This window comes from Leuciscus leuciscus (assembly GCF_965113295.1).
Source record: "Leuciscus leuciscus genome assembly, chromosome: 9".
In the NCBI taxonomy this organism is placed as follows: domain Eukaryota; kingdom Metazoa; phylum Chordata; class Actinopteri; order Cypriniformes; family Leuciscidae; genus Leuciscus; species Leuciscus leuciscus.
In genome coordinates this window covers 26548405-26570323 of record NC_138733.1, presented here as the reverse complement: position 1 = coordinate 26570323, position 21919 = coordinate 26548405, and the positions used below count along the sequence as shown (strand labels likewise).

Below are 21919 nucleotides of genomic sequence, written 5' to 3'. Positions count from 1 at the left end.
ACAATATTTACCATATAAGGACTGTTCTTAACACGTTTTGGTGTCAGTACAATCCAATGTGCATACTGTTACAAACCTTTAGACAGAAACTTATACGTTTCTTATCTGAATAACCTTTTGATTCAAAACTGATTCTTAAATTCTTAAAATTCATTTTGTTGGGGCAAGAGTACGTTTGTAAGCCCTTTGAAAATATTTGGAATACTCATAAAATGTGGTCTGCTCTTTATTTAACTCTATTTAATAACTTAAAATTATAAGTAATACCATATACAATGCATTATTGCAATAATACCAAGGACTTGTTCTTTGTCACAATTCCAACAAAAGTATGAATTCATTAATTTGGCTTTCATTTGGTATTAGTGCCTCTTGAAAAATCGGTGAAGTCACCTTTTCCCCCTGTGTGTTTTGGTCTTTGTACCAGCACTTCTGTGTTTTGGATTTTTGTGTAAGGTTTCTTCATTTAGCTGACTGTCAGGACCCCAGGCTGTACTTCCAGTTTGTTTTGCGTGACCACTAACATGCTTGTATTCTAGTGGGGTTGGATTCCTGTAGGGTACATGTAGTTTTCAAGCTGGCTTGCTTCTTTGTTGCCAGAGCCCAAGATGTTGACTCTGAAGTTATCTACAGCTGGTTATTAGTTTGTGAATTTGTTTTGGTCTGTAGGGGCTATATTACGGGTTAAGTATTAATCACAAAACACTTTTGTCTTCAAAAATCGTTGTTCTTTTTTTTTCTCAGCTTCTCTAATGCACAGCCTCATTTACTTTGTCTATCCACACAGTATCACCACTAAACTGGAGCGAGCTCTGGAGAAGGTGGCTCCATTGCTGAGGGAGATCTTTGTGGACTTTGCACCTTTCCTGTCTCGTACTCTGCTGGGCAGTCATGGTCAAGAGTTGCTCATTGAAGGTAATGGTGCTGTGTTCCTCCTCTCTCTCTGTCTGCTTATATGTGATCATGCTGGTATAGGAGAGTGTAAGTTGTAACCATGCACTGAATAACACCTGTCTGCTTTATAATGCAGAGGGCATAATGTTACAAACCTTTTATATTTTATAACATACGTACTGTAGATATATATATATATATATATATATATATATATATATATATATATATATATATATATATATATATATATGTATATGTATATGTATATATGTATATGTATATGTATATGTATATATGTATATGTATATATATATGTATGTATATATATATATATATATATATATATATATATATATATATATATATATATATGAAGAGTTCAGATGCAAAAGCTTCAAAGTGCCATCTGAAATTTTCTTCTAGAATGATAAATTTTTATCAAGCTCGTATATTTAAGTTAAATAATTTCACTTAAATGGCAATGCAAATTACCTATTAATTGTCATTTAAGTGAAATTACTTAACTTAAATATACAAGCTTTATAAAAATTGATCATTCTAGAAGAAAATTTCAGATGGCACTTAGAGGCTTTTGCATCTGAACTCTTCATATATAGAACACACACACACACACACACACACACACACACACACACACACATACACAAGAACATGCATCGTGGTTTCGAGAAAAATATTAAGCAGCACAACTGGTTTAAATATTTGTATATAATACCATATTATATGTCACTTAAGACTGGAGTAAGGACACTGAAAATTCAGGAATCAATTTCACATTAAAACAGTTATTTTAAATGGTAGTAATATTTTGAAATATTATTATTTTTACTGTATTTTTTGATCAATTAAATGCAACCTTGGTGAGCATAGGTGACCCCAAACTTTTTAACAATGGTGTATAAATAATATGTATATTTATTTTTAGTTTTATTTGGTCGTCCATGCTCGTTCTTTGTTTCTGAGCGCTGCATAGCGTGCATAGAGCTACTTTCATTTGTAGAACTACTTCCCTTCTCTAGCTGCCACACACACACACTCTCTCACACATGCCTCGCATGGCAAGTCAACCTCTCTCTGAACGGGAACCCACACTCCAGGCTCTGTTTTGAGGCTTTTTTACCTTTCAGCCCCAGTGCCAAATCATAGTATACATCCTTCTCACTGCTCAAAGCCAGTTTGTTCAGACTAATTTCACTCCACATTACAGCATGCTGGAAATATGTGTGTCTACAGCTCAGGCAGCCATTTCATGAAACAAATACTCAGACACGCATTCTGCCCTGGACTCAAACGCTGATTATTTGTATGAATTATAACAGCCAGTTAACTGTGTAGTTAAAACCTTATCCTTTCCACATTTGGAAGATTCACAGTTATGGTTGCCTAAGGTGTCAGTTTCATGAACTTACTAGTGAATTCAATGTCAATTGTGTTTTTTTTCTCTCTCAGATGGTGTAGTTACAGACTCTACCAGCAGGGGTGAACTAGACCTTGCTAACCTGCCAAACCTTGACCCTTTGGTTTTCTAAGAGTTCATTTTCCTAAACAAATTCTAAGTGATTACTGGGGCATTGCTGTGAGGTTGCAAAAGTTCACTGGGTGGTTTTTAGCCCGTTGCTATGCGGTTGCAAGGGTGTTGTGGATGGTTGCCAGAGGCTAAACAAATTTAAATGAATAGTTCACCCCAAAAGGAAAAATCTGTCATGATTGACTCATGCTCATGTCATTCCAAACCTATTTGATTGTGGAACAAAAAAAGAAGACATTTTGAAAAAGGGGATGTATACATAATATACAAATATGCAATTGCCTACAATGTATTTATAGAGTATAAATATATTTTCTTGCTCGTTGAAGCACATTTTGTTATATATTTTGGTATCTGAAAGTTTATATGAAATATATTTGTAAAAATTAAAGTGATATTTCCTTAACCCATCTTATTTACAAAATATATTTAGCATATTTTTAAATATGTTATAATAGACAGAAATAAAATATTTTTTTGCTGCATGGGATACAGTAAAACTCAATGGGGTCCAATGATGTTTAACTCCCAATAATATTATTTTGCTTTCTGCAGGATTGAAATGACATGAGGGTGAGTAAACAATGACAGAATATAAATGTTTTGATTGAACTATCCCATTAAAGGCATCATCTGACCAACCAGTCCTCATGCTTTCCAACCAGAATCCTCCTCAAACAAACCCCAATCCCGAACACATAACAGCGACTTCCTCATAGATGACTCTTTACCCCCTCATTCATTTGTCCAGTATGTTAACACCATCCCATGACCAGAAGAAGTGATGTCTGTTTTCCCACCTCCTTCCCTTCCACTCTTCCTCAACCTTTCACAGCTGAAATACTGTTCAGTCGGTGCAAAGGCGCCCTATTTACCCATAATTACCCTTCATCCATCACTCGGCCCGGCACTAGGGGTCAAGCCCCCGCCCGGCCCCCCTCCAGACACTCGTTCACTGGGGGCAATTATGCCCTGTTCGCCCTCGGACAGCTTCCCGACACTTGGAGCTTGAGTGCGAAGCCCCTGGGCGGAACACTATGCTTCTTGTGAGAGTAAACCGCCCAAGCCTGCGATGCTACGGCCCTCTGACAATGTCACATACATTCAGGCTTAACTGGAAAGCAGGGCAACTTGCTGTTTAAATAGAATGCATTTAGTTTGTCCAGCAGCGTGAGCCAGAGGTCAGTACTGCCACCTGACTTAAGAGAGGGACCCTGGTGGGGTGCCACAAGAGCGGGGTCGACAGTCAGGCTTAAAGGGAATGGCTGTGTGCACGGCCCCGTCTCACCCTCATAAATGAGACGGAGAGATTGTTGGGACTTGAACTTTTGGCCTCTGAAATATTATGGTCATAACTTCATGGACTGAATGGTTTAAGACCCATCATTCATTGTAAAAAGGATGTTTAAGTGGGTAACGAGACAAGTGGTGCTCTCAGACGGAAGAGAGCTTAAAGCTCAGTTTACTGGAACGTTCTAACACAGATTGTGTGTAGACAAGTTTAATTATTGGGATTTACAGTTTTGATTTAAAGAATTAGAACTACTGAAGAAAATGAGCAATTCTCTGCAAAATTCTCTGAAACGATTCTAGAGTTATGTTTTTATTGTCCACCAGGCGAAAAAAAATAAGCCTAATCAGTTAGAAAAAAAAACAGCGCACATCTTCTCAACAACCCACACTGAGTCTCATTAAACCACATTCATGCAGAGCGCTCTCTCTCTCTCTCTCTCTCTCTCTCTCTCTCTCTCTCTCTCTCTCTCTGTCTTTCTCTCTCTCTCGCTCATCTTACTCTCATTAGAGTCCTGTCTCACTGACTCTACTGGCTCATGCAAACAAGGGCATCAGCCATGTGCTGTGTTTGTATGTAAATGCAGGTGTACGCATGTGTTTGAAAGAGAAAGTTTGTCTTGTATGTCTGGCAATAATTGCACATGTCATTTACAATTACCTTGTTTATCAGTGAGGTTAACCGACTGTCCTTTATATTCAATGAACAACAGACTTTTCATTTAAAACTACATATTTTACTCAATCAACATCTGATTCTAAGAGAATGGTGCCTATATAAGGAGCAAAATGTATTCGAATTTCTGCATTTTTAGAATACGTATTTGTATGTGTCATATCTGTACATAAAATAAGTGTTCTTCTTTTGCAAATTTGGAAGTGAGACCATGGCCTTGGCTTTTGATCTCACACTTGCATGCAGCAGATGACCTCTGACCTCTCAAGAGACACTATTAGTGACCCCGCGAGCTGTTAGCCATCTGATTCATAACGCACAGACGACAAGAGACATTCAGTCTCAACTTCAAAACATAACTCATCAGAAATGGCCTGGCTGTTTGCGCGACATTAAATGGTTGCATTTTCAGACCGCTTAGTTCATCTACACCATACTTTTTCTGAGGCCGTGTGGATGGCATGTCCTTCACCAACCCTTGCAGATGTTTTGGTTTTGTGTGTTTATGAATATTTATTTCTGTTTTTCCTTTCTGTTCTCCTCCAGGTCTGGTGTGCATGAAATCAAGCACATCTGTGGTGGAACTAGTTATGTTATTATGCTCTCAGGTGAGTTGTCTCTCTTTTATTTATCCTTCTAATGTTGTTTTCCAGCTACATGACACATTGTCTATTGTTACCGGTCAGGGTGAGCTGCTTAAATATTTGTCTGAATGACAGAAAGCAATACACAAACATGACTTTGTCCATTAACATGTTCATTTCTCAAAGTCAACCTCAAGTGTGTCAAACTGCACTCGGCATGTGAAATCAAAGTAGTCAATTATTTTATCCCTTAAAACTCATCTTTGATAATCAAAATGACATATTAAAATGTTATTTTTTCCTGGAAAATAATTTCTCCATGCCTAAAAATAGCTTCAATGTAACTCTACACCCTTGCTTTATTTAGTAAACACAAATTCATTAATATGCAAATTAGTTCCCGCCTCCACTCACTCATAACAGCTCGGACTACCAGATCCACTCGCTCAACTTGGAAATATTTGTGTAATTCAGCCAGATACTGTATGTTAAACCAGAAACTCAGAGGAAGAAAAGGAAGAGCGAATTATAGTGGCTCTTCTACAAGTCAATGTATCAGAAAGGAAATGCGTTTTATGAATCACTCTCTACAACGTTGGATACATAACGGTAATTGATATGATTAGCCTTTGGTTTGACTATGTGAGGTCCTGGAGTACCCCAATACTGCACATTTTTAAATCTCTCTTATCTGACACACACATCTTGAGGTCTTGGAGTCTTTGATGTGCAGTGCACGTGGGTAGTCCAAGGCTGTGTCCGAAATTGCCCTCTATACCCTCAGATAGGGCACTATTTGAGGGGACAGCCACTTGTGATTGGTTACATGTTTTGACGGTAGGAAACGAGCGGTTTCAAACACTGCCGTTTTAAAGAGGAAATACTTGTGTTGACTGATGAATTTACACATGGTTTGTCTTAAAACAAATCAAAAACACCACATAGACACATAAACATTAAACAATTATTTTCATCACAGGGGGGCTTTACATGAAATAGTTCATATTAACCCTGTAAAGTCTAAAATATAAAATAAACAATTAAAGTCCCTGTAAAGTCAAAATTAAGTATGTGTTCTGAGTTTGTCACACCACAGAAAAATGTGTTATTAGCCACCCAGCCAAATTTGAATGATAAAAAAAGCCGGGAAGTACATAAAATAAGCTATCAAAATCTTGAAAAAATGATCAGTTGTCTCTGCTCTCAAACGCTGGGGGCGTGTCCACTGGCTGCGCTGAAACCACGCCCACTCGCGGGAAAGCTACCGTCGCCACACTCAACTGTCTGTCACCGCTACAGCCGGAATGGATGCTCCTCCTAGCAGCTTAATTGTTTTTACAAAGCCATACATGTTCGAGCCTGGACTACCTACTATAACGTTAATTATAACATAAGCACACAAGGCAACTTACACTCATTGGTGGGCACGCACTGCCGACGATAGCACCAGTTGTCGGCGCGACGGGAGGATGAAGGCCGAGGCGAGAGATAGTCGGCTCGGCCCCATTCACCAGAAACAGCGGACTATCAGTGAATCCCAGTTGTCTCCGACGAAAGTTTATAAAACTATCCCGTGTAAAATGATCACTACAGAGGCAGGTTTTGGCGGTGATCCTCAGCTCTCCATCAAGGCGGCTCTTCACTAAATTAATCCACCTCTTCTTGATATGATCGTTTTTTGGAAATTTTAATAAGGACACCGATCTGTTTTGTACGTGATCGCATCCAGGTAATACATAATTCCGTGACGAATGCATAGCTAGCTGGCAAACTGTAGGCTGTAGTAACTAATAGTACTGAGAGTAACTCGCGATCGGTAAACTGATGTGATAGTGCTCTATTTAGGGGAGGGGGCAGCGTCAGGGGCTCCAGTGCGTCATCAAGTAGGGGCGTGTCCAGGATCTCAGGGGCTCCGGTGCATCATCGAGCCCCCGTTTTAGCCCCGCCCAAAAAATCCGGAACACAGCAATGGTGAAAAACTGTTTAACGGTCTAACTCCACAATTCAGCACTTCACAGTTCACAGTCTTTGTAATATGTTTTAGTAATACATTTCTAACATTTATAATGTGTTTAGAATTTTTTTTTAGAATTGCCTTTACAGGGACTTTAAACAGATGTTTATTGAACCTTTAGACAATTTATTTAAAAAAAGGTTTTTATATTTGTTTTCGTTGGGTGTCATTTTTGATACATAATACTTTTATGGCTCATACAGTATAGTATGGTTTAGTGAAAATATGGGGCTTATATAATTTTGGCCAAAAAGTAAGTTGATATTGATAGCTTGTGATATAATCAATGAGATCTTTATAGCATTATAGCAAACTGCTAAATATAAATATCAGTTGTCACTCTATATCTCCCAATAATATGTCTTAGTAAGATGAAATATAAATGCTTAGTTTTATGATGTGGAGGTGGGGTTGTGCGCCAAACATATATTGCAACACAATACCATAATGATTGAGACGTACAAAAGTACAAATGTATAATATTAGATATTCACATTTTTACGTATTTCTTTCTAAAAACTAATGTATTCATAATCAACTAAACCTAAGTTGCTTCAGTCCAGTGTTCATACAATGAACTAACAATATAAAAGTCATTCTTATATTTACTTTATAAAAATCATTAAAGATTTCACAGCAGGAAGACGCATGTGCCATGACCTGAAGGTAGACTTTTTAGAATTATAAAAAAAAAAAATTTGAATTATCAATTGGAGGAAAGAAGGCATTTAATAGATTGTGAAAAGTCTTTTTCAGCAAAGTTTTGATCATGTTAATAATTTAGAGGCCTTAGACATTTGTGTATCAAATATGATACAGCAGGCTTTATAGGGTTATATTATTCCTACCTTTTCCCACATTTTTCCATCTTGGCTTGAAAATAGTGTAACCCCAGCTCATGTAAACACACCGCAATCGTCTTCTCTTTAAATCCCAGTGACATATTACAGCTCGCTGACCTTCGGAGTCCCTTGTTAAGCCTTCTCTTTCAAAGGGGTCAGGGTCCCGATGTTGTAGTCAGAGCGGGAGATATTTAACATACCTTCTGTCAGCCCATCACTCTTGCTCCGGGAGTCCATAAGGAAGCCATTACCTCAGCATCTCTTCCTCAGAATCCAGCCGGTCGGAGAGCTCGGCGGGGCGGGAGCTTTTAGTGGTTGAATGGCACCTCTGACTCTATGAAGTCCATACCGCTAACCTCGCGACTTGAGAGTCGATCTCTACATTTGCTCTTAGTTTGCCCCGAAAAAGGTGGAGTCCTCCAGACACTGTGGCGCTCAGGATACGTCCTGCTGTTCTGCTCTTCTCCTTTTGAAGATTTCAGCCAACATTTCCCTTCTTGCATTGAATGTTTGGAATTATTTCTTTTCTTTGCTCGTATCTCTTTTATGCAGTCTACTTACTTTGTTGCCACTTGGATTTATTGGCGAGTGAAGCATCACATTGAGACTCAAGCTCCTGGTTTTCTCTTCCTCCGCCCCTGTTAGACATATAATGTTACCAGAGTTATTGCCATTAGAAGCTCCCAGGGTAGAAACTGCCTGATATATCGATTGCCCAAAGATGGGGTGAAACCAGAGCCTGGGCCCAAAACGGCTTTCAGACGCAGGAAAGTCTCTTTGGAGCCAAAGCCTTCAAAACTGGCTCACCGTAGGATCTGATTTACAACACGTTGCCCAAACCAAGAGCCTTAATAAACAAAAGGCTTGATTCTTTAGATGAGTGGGTGAGCGAGAGAGGGAGGAAAAGACAGTGAAATGGATTTACTTTGAAAAGTATTAAGACTCTATAAATGTGTGTACACAACTGTGCAAAAGTTTTGGGTTGGTAAGATTTTCTTAGTATTTTATTTTTTTAATTGTTTTGCTTTCTGTTTTAATGTATTTTAAAAATGTAATTTATTCCTGTGATGCAAAGCTGTATTTTCAGCATCATTGTCGGTGATCATCTCCAGTGTTCAGTATCACATATGTTTTTATGTATATGTATATATATGAAGAGTTCAGATGCAAAAGCATCTAAGTGCCATCTGAAATTTTCTTCTAGAATGATAATTTTTATCAAGCTCGTATATTTAAGTTCAGTAATTTCACTTAAATGACAATTAATATGTAATTTTCATTGGCATTTAAGTGAAATTACTGAACTTAAATATACGAGTTTGATAAAAATTATCATTCTAGAAGAAAATTTCAGATGGCACATCTGAAATCTTCATATATAGTAATGATATAAACGTCTTTACTGTTATTTTTTTATCCATTTTAATGCATACTTGCTGAAGAAAATTATTATTTTTATATTTTTTTTATTACTGATCCCAAACTTTTGAACAGTATTACATTATGTATGAAACAATTGTTTAATTAAATTACTTAATTAATTCATGAATTCATTTATTTTTATTATTTAATATTTATATATTATGATTATAAATCAACACACATTTATGTATTTTTATTTCGTTCGTTCATCCATCCATCCGTTCATTCATTCATTCATTCATTCATTCATTCATTCATTCATTCATTCATTCATTCATTCATTCATTCATTCATTCCTTCCTTCCTTCCGTCCTTAAATCATGGGCCTGATTTTGTTTCTGGCACCCCCAACATATTTTGTTTAAGAATTTCATGGTGTTTTCTCCCATATGCTGGCAGTAGATAGGCCCAGGTGCTGTCAAATAAAAAATAAAATAAAAACACTAAGAGCACAATAAATATAGTCCGTAAGACCTAAGGTCATAGGTCATACAATAGCTTTGTATGAGGAACAGACGTAAATTTAAGTCATAATTCACTGAAAAATCAGCTTGACAGCTATGGTCACCACTCACATTCATTGTATGGAAAACAGCAGTTTGAACATCTGAAGACATGAGAGTGGGTAAATGATTTAATTCATGGGTGAACTATCACTTTAATAAATGCTTGGTGCACACCTGAACACAGCCCGCATCCCACTACGAATCATGTTGTGGTAAGAGACGTCCTTGCTGCGAGTCCAACAACCTCCAGCCTTTCCCCTTTTCATCTCCGCACTAATGCACCCAGACAGCGGGACGTTCACCGCTCGTGACCTTACGACCCGCTCGGTTTCGCGAACTGTCACTTTTATGAATAAATTAGCGATAATCATCTTGCACTTTTTTATGTATGCCTCCTAATCACTGTTATTCATCTAAGGCCGCAGACAGCCGGTGTCTCTATCCAGTCAAGTGGCAGCGGGTGCCGCAGAGGTCAGCCGGGTCTGTTTCGTGTAACAGCTTAAACATACATAAAGGATCTAGCGTGGAGCCGGAGAGATTTACCGATGGACGGCCTCCAGATGTCGGGAGCAGCGCTGAGCAGATAAAAGCAAAGTGCTCCCTCTGTCTCTTGACAGGTTGGATTGAGATGCTGCAAATTCTCAAGAGCCATTAAAGTTTGTGAGTCACAAAGTCAGGGAGGAAAAAACTAGCAGGCTGAGGTGAACAGCTCAAGCGTAAGTGCTACAACTACAGGGTTTTTTTCCCCTCCCACGGTTTTCGTGGTGCACATTTTTGGCTAATGACTGCGTTCTCAGCTGAGTACGTTTGGCAAGCAGTTTTGACAGGAGTGCTTGACAGCTGTGACTGGAAATTGAAGGTTAAAGTTGATTTGAGTTTGAGTGAAATTAAGTTCTTGACTTCCAAAAGGCATGTACTCAATGTTTCAGTGCAGAAACAATGTGACTTGTCATAATCTTGAAGAATAAGAGAACCAATTGGTTTGTTTCCAAAATGGGGAATTTTTTTATCCCATTATATGAATAAAGGATGTACACACAAGCTGAAATCATAATGTAATTTAATCATTACAACTTTATATTTAAGTGACCATTTTTCTATTTCTTTTTATTATTATTATTATTATTATTATTATTACGGTAACACTACAATAAGGTTCATTTGTTAAAATTAGTTAATGTATTACCTAACATGAACTAACCATTAGCAATACATTTGTTACTGTATTTGTTCATCTTTGTTAACGTTAGTTAATAAAAATACAACTGTTCATAGTTTTTTCATGTTAGTTCACTCACAGTGCATTAACTAATGTTCTAAATACAACTCTTGATTTGAATTATTTATTAATAAATGTTGAAATGAACATTAACAAAGATTAATAAATGCTGTAGAAGCGCAGTCCATTGTTAACTAACGTAGTTAAATAATGTTAACTAATGCACCTTATTGTAAAGTGTTACCATTACTTTCAAGTTGACACTTATTATTACTTTTTAGAATTTTGATACCTTTTTACACTTTTTTTAACGTTTTTAAGGGCCCCATTGTGGCCCATCGGGGGTCCCAGGACCAGTTTAAAATCCCCTATGTGATGAACTCTTTGTCATCTCTTAAACCCAGCGTGTCAGCTTTTTCCAGTATAAGTCCCTCGCTGGAGATGGCAGGCCGGAAGTGATCTTCTCTTTTACATGCGGGATCACATTACCGCAGTCTGGAGGTACATGTCATCGCTAATGCACTTCAGATGGACGGCATACTCGTCTGAGCCCCCCAAAATCCCCTCACAATCACACTCACCACCCACTGGGGACCCTCACTCTCCTTCTTGAAGAGAAAGAGAAAAAAAAATGGCTCAAAAGAAGTGTGTTACAGCACTGGTGCAAAGGCTACTTGAGAAGAGACAGCGGAGCGGGACTTGGCTCTTTCTCTTGGCTGATGTCATTTTCTTTTGGCAGGCCAGTGTACCCCCACATCTGCATGTATTTCCTTATTTATTTTTGTCACGTGGGTGCTGCTCTACTTGAGCGGAGGCTAGGGATGAAGCACTGAGCTGAGCCAGCCCGATCTCAAGTGACAAAGCGTCTGACTGCAGAGTAGATATAGAAAGAAATAGAAAGAGCAAGGCATATTGGGTCAGTTACAACATTTGGAGACCAGATGCGCCTCAGTGTTGTCTCTTTCTGGCTCAATGAAGGGTAGTGAGGATGCTCACCAGTGTGTGTGATGTTTTTTTTTTTCTTCTCTGACTTTTTATTTATTTATTAAATTGTCTGTTCATATTACCATGCAGTTGTGCTATGCAGTTTTAACCTGAGCAGAGCCCACACAGTGGCCTTTAAAGGGATCGTTCACCCAAAAAGTTCTGTTATCAATTACTCACCCTTGTGTAGTTTCAAACCTTTATTTGTTTCTTTTTACCGTGGAACACAAAAAGAAGATATTTAAAATAAATCTGTAGTGTCTTTTTGTCCATACATTTAAAGTTGATATTGTTTTGAACCCCACTGACGGTAAAAAAAAATAATCTTGATTTTAATGGTAAAAGAGTAACTCTTAATTGGTTAACAGTAAGTTTCCATACGGTGATTAACTGTAATAGATCCACCTCATATTTAATGTAATTACATTATTTTTTTTAAGTGAATAAGAATGAGTCATTGTATAATGCCAGAATCCCAGAAATATCTGTGTGACACTTCACATTAGATGGATTTTAGTTGAAATAAAGTTTCTTCTAAGTTGTTTCTAATCATTTAGATATATTAGGGTTTAATGATACTTCTAATATTGTTAAATTAATGTTTATTGCATTACTTTAATGTTATCGTGATGGTGTTTAGTATTTAATACAGTATAAATAATTTATATAATTTAAAATAATAAATTATTTATAATTTAGTATAAATTATATTTATTTATATATCTCTTTTTTTTTTTTACAGTTTATGAACAAAACAATCAAAATCTCACTTTAAAATATCTTTTGTGTGCGTGTGTTCCACAGAATATCTGGGCAAACTATCCCTTAAAACCACATTATAAAATCTTCTGTGCATTATATAACAAAATATAAAAGTGGCATTTTTAACGTGATTCATGAAAAGCATTTAACAAAAAGAAGTTTGTTATGCTTCAAATAATAATCTACTCACTATCACTCAAAAGTCTAAGGTCAGTAGGATGGGCTTTTTTTATTATAAAAATTTTTTTTTTGTCATTACTGAATAAAAGTGACAATAAAGACATTTACAAAAGTTTACAGCGAAAAGTTTAAAGTTTAAAGCATTCTCCATCATCGCTAACACCATCATACAGCACCTTTTAAAAGTGTTCACAAAAGATCTTTACAGAAAACATAAATGTCATAGAATAATATGAAATTGGGGAATATAACAGAATTAAATAAAAAAATACTCAAGAACCATAGAATGTATGTATTAAAAATGTCCTCGTTCTGAGGGAACCGTTCACATCCATTCCCAGTGGCTCTTCTCTCACCCTGATCCCCTCACCGCAGGACAGGGGAATATTTTTGAGGCCAACTTTTTGCAAATGCCCTCTTTCCTTTTGAACTCCAGCCCAGCTCATGCTCTTCCTCCTCCTCCTCAACTCGTACCTTTGAGAGCAAACAAGAGAACGGAGGAGAATTTCCCATAGTGAGAAGCACAACTGCCTTTTAATCATCTCCAGACCCGTGCTGTGTGTGTGAGAGACAGCGGAGGAAGGAGAGCCCGGGAAACGGGGAGAGGGAGGGCGTGAGACGTTCCCCAAGGCCTCCAAAGCGCTGGAGGCAAGGCGAGAGGGCCGGTCTCAAGACGGAGGTCTTCGGTGATCTGTCACTGGGTGCTCACAGAGAGGAAATGGCTGTGTTTAAGGGGCAAGAGGATTCAGTTTCATTCAGCAATTACATCTCTCCTGTGTTTACGGATCTGTGCGCAGAGGAAGAAAAGATGCTTGCACACGCACAGGGCCAAGTTCCAGGCTTTTTATGGCTTTGGCTCTCGATCGCGGATACGTGACCTCAAATAGATCTTTGCTTTCTCAAATACGTAGCAATCCAATTTGCTGCGATCAGTATCGTTAATGTTTCACTTAGGCTTAACGTGAGACTTTAGGGGAAAGATTTCTCTGCAGATGCTTTTGCCACTGGTTTTATTTTTATTTATTGTTTTACAGATGTTATACAAACTAGCTATATATATATATATATATATGTACAGTATATGTATATGTATGTATGTATGTATGTATAACTAATTACGTTGTATTTTATGCAGTGAAAATAAAGGATAATTGAAAAAAATCCTAATGTGTGTGTATATATGTATATATGTGTATATATATATATATATATATAATTGAAAAAAAACCTATATATATATTAGGGTTTTTTTCAATTATCCTTTATTTTCATTGCATAAAATACAACGATATTAGTTATATACACATACAATCATATGATTGTATGTGTATATAACTAATATCGTTGTATTTTAGGAAAAAAATCCTTATATATATATATATATAAGGATTTTTTTCAATTATATATATATACAGTATATATATATATATATATATATATATATATATATATATATATATTTAATCTAATGGTTACTATTTTTATGATGGATTGATTTTAAGATCAAAGGTCGAGGTCTAGGACAGCATATGGTAATATATATAAAATAGTAATTATAACTGCACTTTTCCCCCTCTTGCACAAGCTGTATTTAAGCATACTGATAGACAAAAGAACACAATCCACATACGAATGACAAATGTTGTTTCTTTCAGGAGTGGCAGAACTCGATACAGAAGAACGCTGGCCTGGCTTTCATTGAGCTCATCAACGAGGGAAGGTAAAGTCTAATTTCTGCTCCTGAAACACCATTACTAGCTCACAGATCACTGTAGCTTATGTCACTTCAAACTGGTTATCTGGTGCTGGTCTGTTCAGTTGACGGGTTACCATGGCATCGCTTATAACGAGGAATGGGACCAGATTAGCCCCAAGCCTCTCGTCCCGGTAGTGTGGCCACAGTTTGTGTGAGTTAGTGGTTGAACAGAGTGTAAAATACGCTGAGATAAGCATGTTAAGAGTGGGTGGTTTTATAAACCTTCTGACATACCTCTTGTCTAGAATGTGTACATCATGTTAACAGTCTCGTTTTCAGTCTTTCTCTGTTTTTTTTTTTTTTTTGGTGTGTTTTTTTATCCAGAATGCTGCTTTTCTTAAGTCTACTTTTCTATCTCACTGAAAGATTGTGTATGTGTGTGTGTCCATGTGTTTGTCAGGTTTAGGCTTTCGTTGTTGTCGAGCTGATCCAGGGTGGATCAGCCTGCACACCCATCTGCTGACCCATCTGTACACACACACACACACACACACACACACACACACACACACACATTCAGACAATCAGGCTGAGTCAGCAGAGACAGTCGCTGTCCAGGGTGCTGGCACATCAGTCATTCACCCTCTCTACCTGTCTGTCTATCTGTCTCTCAGTCTGTCTGTGTCACTGGCCCTCATTCCAAATCCTACCTCAGTGGATGTAGTGCAACAGTAATCGTCTGGAAGAAACTTTCATTTACATCACAGTAAAAAAAATATATAAAAAAAAGGAATTAAATTAACTGACTTAAAGGGGGGGTGAAACACTCAGTTTCAGTCAATCTCATGTTAATCTTGAGTACCTATAGAGTAGTATTGCATCCTTCATATCTCCAAAAAGTCTTTAGTTTTATTATATTTGTAAAAGAAAGATAGGCTGTACCGAGTCTTTCCGGAAAAAACGAGCGGCTGGAGGCGTGCCGTGTGGGCGGAGCTAAAGAATCACGAGCGCGAATCACACACACACCATACATCGCATGCTCCATAGATACATTAACTATACGTGATCATGTTGTTTACTTGCTGTGCTTACGCGCCGATAGCTAACAACACACAGACATTTGAAGCAGTTTTACTCACCGCCTGCGGTTCCAACGCACGACCGTGAACCTTTATTGTTGGGACTGCTCCATCCTTAAGCATTAGACGATCTGCAAATCCGGCGTCGAACTGGGCCTTGTTTATAAAACAATCATCGTCGAAATGCAGGGAACAACCAAGAACACTTGCACAACTCCGTTGATGACTTCCCTAAAGCCGAGCACAGCGCTTTGATGGGCATACTGCTTTCGCTCTCTCGCTCTGGTCTACAGGTGCGCGCGCGCCCTTCCGAGAGAAGTGCCCTTAGGACCAGTATAAGGAAATTCCGCCCCATCTGACGTCACACACGCCCATACTCGAAAAAAACTTTCCGAAACTTGTGACAAACCGGAAGGAGTATTTTTGGCACAGAAATACTCCATCAAACGTACAACTTAATTTTTTAAACTTTGTCCATGTTTAGCATGGGAATCCAACTCTTTAACAGTGTAAAAAACTCAGTATGCATGAAATAGCATTTCAAAAGACAAATATGTCTTTTGCCAAGTTTTGGCTCTTTTGGCAGAGGTCCTTCCTCAGACTAAGGGAGCACAAGAGACTTAAAAAAAAACACTTAATGACCTTTAAACTGTAGTGTGTAAAGTATTTTTAATTGTTGAAATATGTTTACCAAAATAAAACAAATTAAAATGTATACAAAATCCAATAATTATGATAAATTATTTTAAACATAAATCACTTAACCTAAGAGCTGATGTTAGGTCTGTCTTTGAAGGATTGTATGTAAGAAAAAAAAAAAAAAAATCTCTGGACAGAATGAAGGTGTTTTTTTCTTCCAGAAACCTGCAGTTACACTCCATGTATGCAACGGATAGTTTATTTGAACTATTTAATGAGACTAATGTTGTGTTTGGCCTCTTGGAACGTCTGCTTATGTTCTAATAATAAACTGTATTACAAGTTTTAAAGTACTGTGTAAAACTAAGCATGTGAAGTTGGTTCTGAATTAAATGCAGGAACTTTCAGCCTTGCAGTGTTTATGCAGCAGTCTATTCCAGTTTATTTGTGATACATTCATTTTGGTAGGGCATCTGTGATTTATGGACCACACCATGTCACAGTTTGGGATGTATGTGGCCCCTGTGCCACTGATTTGGAGCCCCTGTTCTGATTCACTCGCACCATCATATAAGTCACCAAGCTCACAACATGAGCAAGCCTTTTGCTGTGGATTTTTTAACACACTCTTCATACCGCATAACTTCTTATCAAGTACTGAAGAAGTAAAGTCATGCCCTAGATTCAATTTTGTACTGTCATTATGCTGGGTATAAGGTTGTTTACAATTTTTTTTCCCTCCTTTGCACTCCAAATGTTATTTATTGCTTGTCAACACTTAAAGTAGTATGGACATTTGAATGCCGTATCAGATTGAAGGCCCTCTCTGGGACGGGGAGGAGAAATTATGCTCAGTATTATGTTCCACAAAAACACCAAGGTTCTTAAATTAAAACAAAGCTGACATAACAATGTGTAAAATGACAATTAACACAAAGTAACCATAAAAGACGAATGATTGCAATTTCTATAAGGGTGTAAAATTTCCAGGATTGATTGTGTGTGATGTGCAAGATGTGGACTGACTGAATGTCATTATTTAAATTCCCATTCCTCTTTTTTCTTCATTCTAGACTCCTTTGTCATGCCATGAAGGATCATATCGTTCGAGTGGCCAATGAAGCAGAGTTTATCCTCAACAGACAGCGAGCCGAGGACGTCCACAAGCATGCAGAGTTTGAGGTGGAGAATCATTTTAAACCAAAAGCACATGAATACACATTTTATAGATCCTTTACAGGATTTTGATATTTTATGGTGTAATATGACTCAGTATATTAACTACCAGCCTGAATTAAGTAGCTAGATCTTCTAACACAAACCAGATTATAATCAATCCCAGAACAGAACTCTAATCCCACACTGAATCCATATGAAACATGAATAATCTACAATAAAATCTGTTTTCGAGAATCAGATACAGCACGAGAGAGGAAATCTCTAGTAAAGCTATCAGTGGGGGTGGCCCATAATCCTTTGCTCATGCCTTCTGAAGGGGATTAATCCACATATATTAGCTCAGTAGAGAGAAATTGAATAACCCTTCCCTAAATTATATGTAAGCATCCTCTGAAAAGTAAGGAACAATTCTTTAGAGATTGAATTCATGTCTCATTTTAAACTATTATGTTTTTCTATCAAGAGACAGAAAATAGTCTTTATATTAGTATTTCTGTCTGTTAAAGGAGCTATATTCATATTTTTTTTATTGCTTTTTTATTGTCAATTTGTGAACCGCTTGTAACGAAACTTTAAAAAACAAGACAAGAAACTTCCCTGACCTCCGACAGTAGATCGTCTTTGAAAGTCTGTTGAATGATTTTTATGCGAAGGATTTTTTGCCGGAAAATTCAAATGGATGTGACATTTACACACACTCCTGAGAGCCTCTCTTCCGTTCTATGACACATGAAACAAATGCTTATACAATATTCAGGATGATGCCGAAAGAGCCATTCTGTACTGTAATGTCAATGTGAGACTATTCAAACTCACATTGACCTCTCGGTTGAAATCGTACATATATGTATATGTGTGTATGAGGACGTTTGAGGACAGGATGAATTGTGAATATAGTCATGACTGAAGGGGATTTGTATTAATATTATTTGATTTCATACCAATTACAACTGACTGTTTAAAGCCTACTGTATTTATTATGTAAAAAAATGTGCTTTACAAAACAATGGCTAACAGAGATTTATACCAATGTTTTATACCAATTACAACATAAATATAATAACTGTTCCCTAAATTATCCATTAGCGCCCTCTGAAAAGTAAGGCACCGTGTTTAGATAAAAATAGAATAGAATAGAATTATAAAGGTATTCATGAAAAGATAGTGTACTTTTACCAAAGAGTAATAGCATGCTTTAGCCTTTAGTTCACAACATAATGCAGCCTTGTGTACATCATAACTTAAATGTAATATATTAAATGTGAAGATTAATGTTACATTAACTACTTAGAATATCATATCAGCCTATCTGTACTATTCTGACAGTGATGTAGTGGGTGCTGCAAATGTAAATCAAGGTTTAGCAACACTTACTGTTGAAACATGTATCTATGATATGAAACTCTGAAGGCACGTGCATGACATCAGTATGAGGGATACACACACTCTTTCTCAGAAACACACTAGTGCATGCAGTGATGGAGTGATGAGTTTCTTATCTGGATCGCACAGCCTGTCTGAGACGGTTGTTTTATATACTGCTCTTGAGGATCCTTGACCTGCTAGATAAAACGCAGCAGGCGCTAGATATGCGATGTCACCAGCTAACGGAAGATGTTGTCTTGCCTCTCAAGATTTCGTCTTGCCTCTTCTTGGTCTTCCTCTTCTTTATTACCTCCGTCTGCAAATTGAAGATTTTGTAAGCAGATTAGATATTTTTACAATTAAGCTGGTGTCACTTTCAACCCTCATATCCTCCCTTGAAGTGATAAATAACGTTTGATATTTGTCAGCGCGGCGCACAGTAAGGCGAGATGACACCGGGAGATTGAGTTATCGGCCGTTTGAAGAATATGTCGAGGTATAGTATCTGACAGAATTCAAATATAAGGAAGGAAATTCAATTACTTCGTCTCGCCCCTCCTCCCTGTTCCCCTGCACCCCACCAGCTTGTGTTAGCAAATTAGATTTTGAATATTAGCAAGAGATCCCCCCTGGGGTCCACGTGGGAAGACAATCTTATTGTAGCGGAGAAGATAAAGCCGGCTGGCTGCTTCATGTCACCCTTAGTCTGAGAGGCCTTTTAGTCTCAGTGATTTTTATAGTGCCTATTTTAAGATTATGTCTGTGTACAAAGTAAACTTTAAAGGGGGGAGTGCTACAATATATGTTTAAATGGTAAAGTAATGGAAGACATTATTGGTTCTTAAAGGGACAGTTCACACAAAAATGAAAATTACTTTCTTTCTTCTGCAGAACACTGTTTTTGTCCTTATAATGAAAGTCAGTTAGGGTCCTAAAGCAACACTGGACCTCATTGACTTTTGTTGTATGGACAAAAATAACACTGGTACTTTCTTTATATTGGGCCCTATTTTGACCAACTAAGCGCATGGTCTAAAGCGCATAGCGCAGGTGCAGTTAGGGTGTGTCCGAATCCACTTTTGCTAGTTTAACGACGGGAAAAATGGTCGGTGTGCCCGCGCATGGTCAAAAAGGGTTGTCCCTATTCTCTTTATGAGTAATGGGTGTGTTTTGGGCATAAAGTGCAAAAATTGCTATTGACATGGCGAAATTTGCAAGCGGAAAGACATAACGCGTCTCCAGATCGCAAACGAATCTGCTCGTGCGCGAGGTTAAAGCACGCAAGCAGACCATCTACGGGACAAGCCGGATTCCACCATATCTTTATGTACACAATATAAATTTTTTACATTGTAATCCTTTTATTTTTAATATTTGGCTAGTTTATGTGCTGCTGCGTGTCCCTGTGTGTGTAATAAGAAGAGTGTACGCGCGTTGTGGACCCACCTATAGGTGCATATTACTAACACGCTCTTTAAAAAAATTTAAAATAAATACTGCGCCATTGACTTAAGTCTTCAATTGCCTCAAAATAGCAACGCGCCATCAATGGGCGCAAATGCATTTGCTATTTAAACAACGTGGCGCAGGACGTGAAAATGATAACTGCGTCAGGCTGAAACTAGCAAAAAACACTTGCGCTGCATTGCGCCACGTGTATGATAGGGCCCAATATCTTCTTTTGTGTCCTGCAGAACAAAGAAAGTCATGCAGGTTTGGAACGTAGTGGAGGGTGAGTAAATGATGACAGGATTTTCATTTTTGGATGAACTATCCCTCAGTCCTGCTTGATGCAGTAGCATAATTCTTGGTTTCAGTATGCTGACTCATTGTGACAGAGATGTTAATCTCTCTCTCTTTCTTTCATCCATATTTTGGTCAGTCTAACTGCGCACAGTATGCGGCAGACAGGAAAGAAGAGGAGACGATGTGTGATCACCTCATCAGTGCTGCCAAACACCGTGATCACGTGACAGCCAATCAGCTGAAACAGAAGATCCTCAACATCCTCACCAATAAACACGGAGCGTGGGGCACAGTAGCACAGAGGTACAGCTTTGTGCACGTGTGGGGGTGTTTCTTCAACTATGGGCACTCTTAGGCCTGTTCACTGTAAAAAAAAAATATATATATATATATATTTTCATGATATGTTATCACTAAATTTTTTCTTTTGTCAAATCACATGATAATTTATGTGGCTCAGATAACTTAATATTTTGAGTTTCTGTTGATTAAACCAATCTCCTTCATTGCATGAACTCAGTTATTTAAATTTCACTGAACTTAACTTAATTTTTTAAGCTAAACCAACAATAATTTTTTACAATGTAGCGTTTTCTAAATAAATTCAAAAAAACCTTTTCACACTATGACTTGTTTGTTTAATTTAGTCTGCTAACAAACTTCCATCTGTATATACGTACACTACCATTCAGAAATTTTGTGTAATGTTTAATGTTTTTGAAAGAAGTCTCTTGTGCTCACCAAAGCTGCATTTATTTGATCAAAATACAGTAAAAACAGTAATATTGCTGTTTAAATTAATATATTGTGCAAAATAAAAGAGAAATGCATGGTGAAAAGTTTGCAAGATGTGACCATCACATATCAAAAAAAGAAAAGGTAATGATTGTAATCTGTTCCTTTAAAGGGATACTCCACTTTTTTTGGAAATAGGCTCATTTTACAACTCCCCCAGAGTTAAACAGTTGAGTTTTACCGTTTTCGAATCAAGAAACTTTGCTGCCATACCATGAGTGCAGCAGGCGTAATGATATGACGCAGCGCCTGAAAATAGTCCCCAGCTGGACTCATTGGTTACCGAGCTGGGGACTATTTTCAGGCGCTGCGTCATATCATTACGCCTGCTGCACTCATGGTACGGCAGCAAAGTTTCTTGATTATTACGCAGGAATGAGAGTGTAGTTCCTAGCCATATAGGCTTAGAAAATTGCAACTTTGCATTTTCCGTCGGTTTTAGTACACGATGTAACTACAGAAGAGTCAAGTTTTAAATATGAAAAATATCGAAAC

The 21919-nt window shown here is 37.6% G+C and overlaps 1 protein-coding gene across 17 annotated transcripts in view; it reads left to right on the top strand.

The window, feature by feature from the left end:
* nbeab (neurobeachin b) overlaps positions 1-21919 on the top strand; it is a 295564-nt gene that overhangs the window by 167205 nt on the left and 106440 nt on the right. For all 17 annotated transcript variants that reach the window (XM_082179446.1, XM_082179444.1, XM_082179438.1 and 14 more), the window contains 5 exons: positions 788-915; positions 4959-5020; positions 14581-14645; positions 17413-17521; positions 20766-20932. In XM_082179446.1, coding sequence (XP_082035572.1) covers positions 788-915; positions 4959-5020; positions 14581-14645; positions 17413-17521; positions 20766-20932 — 531 coding nt within the window. The remainder of the gene's footprint in view (positions 1-787; positions 916-4958; positions 5021-14580; positions 14646-17412; positions 17522-20765; positions 20933-21919) is intronic.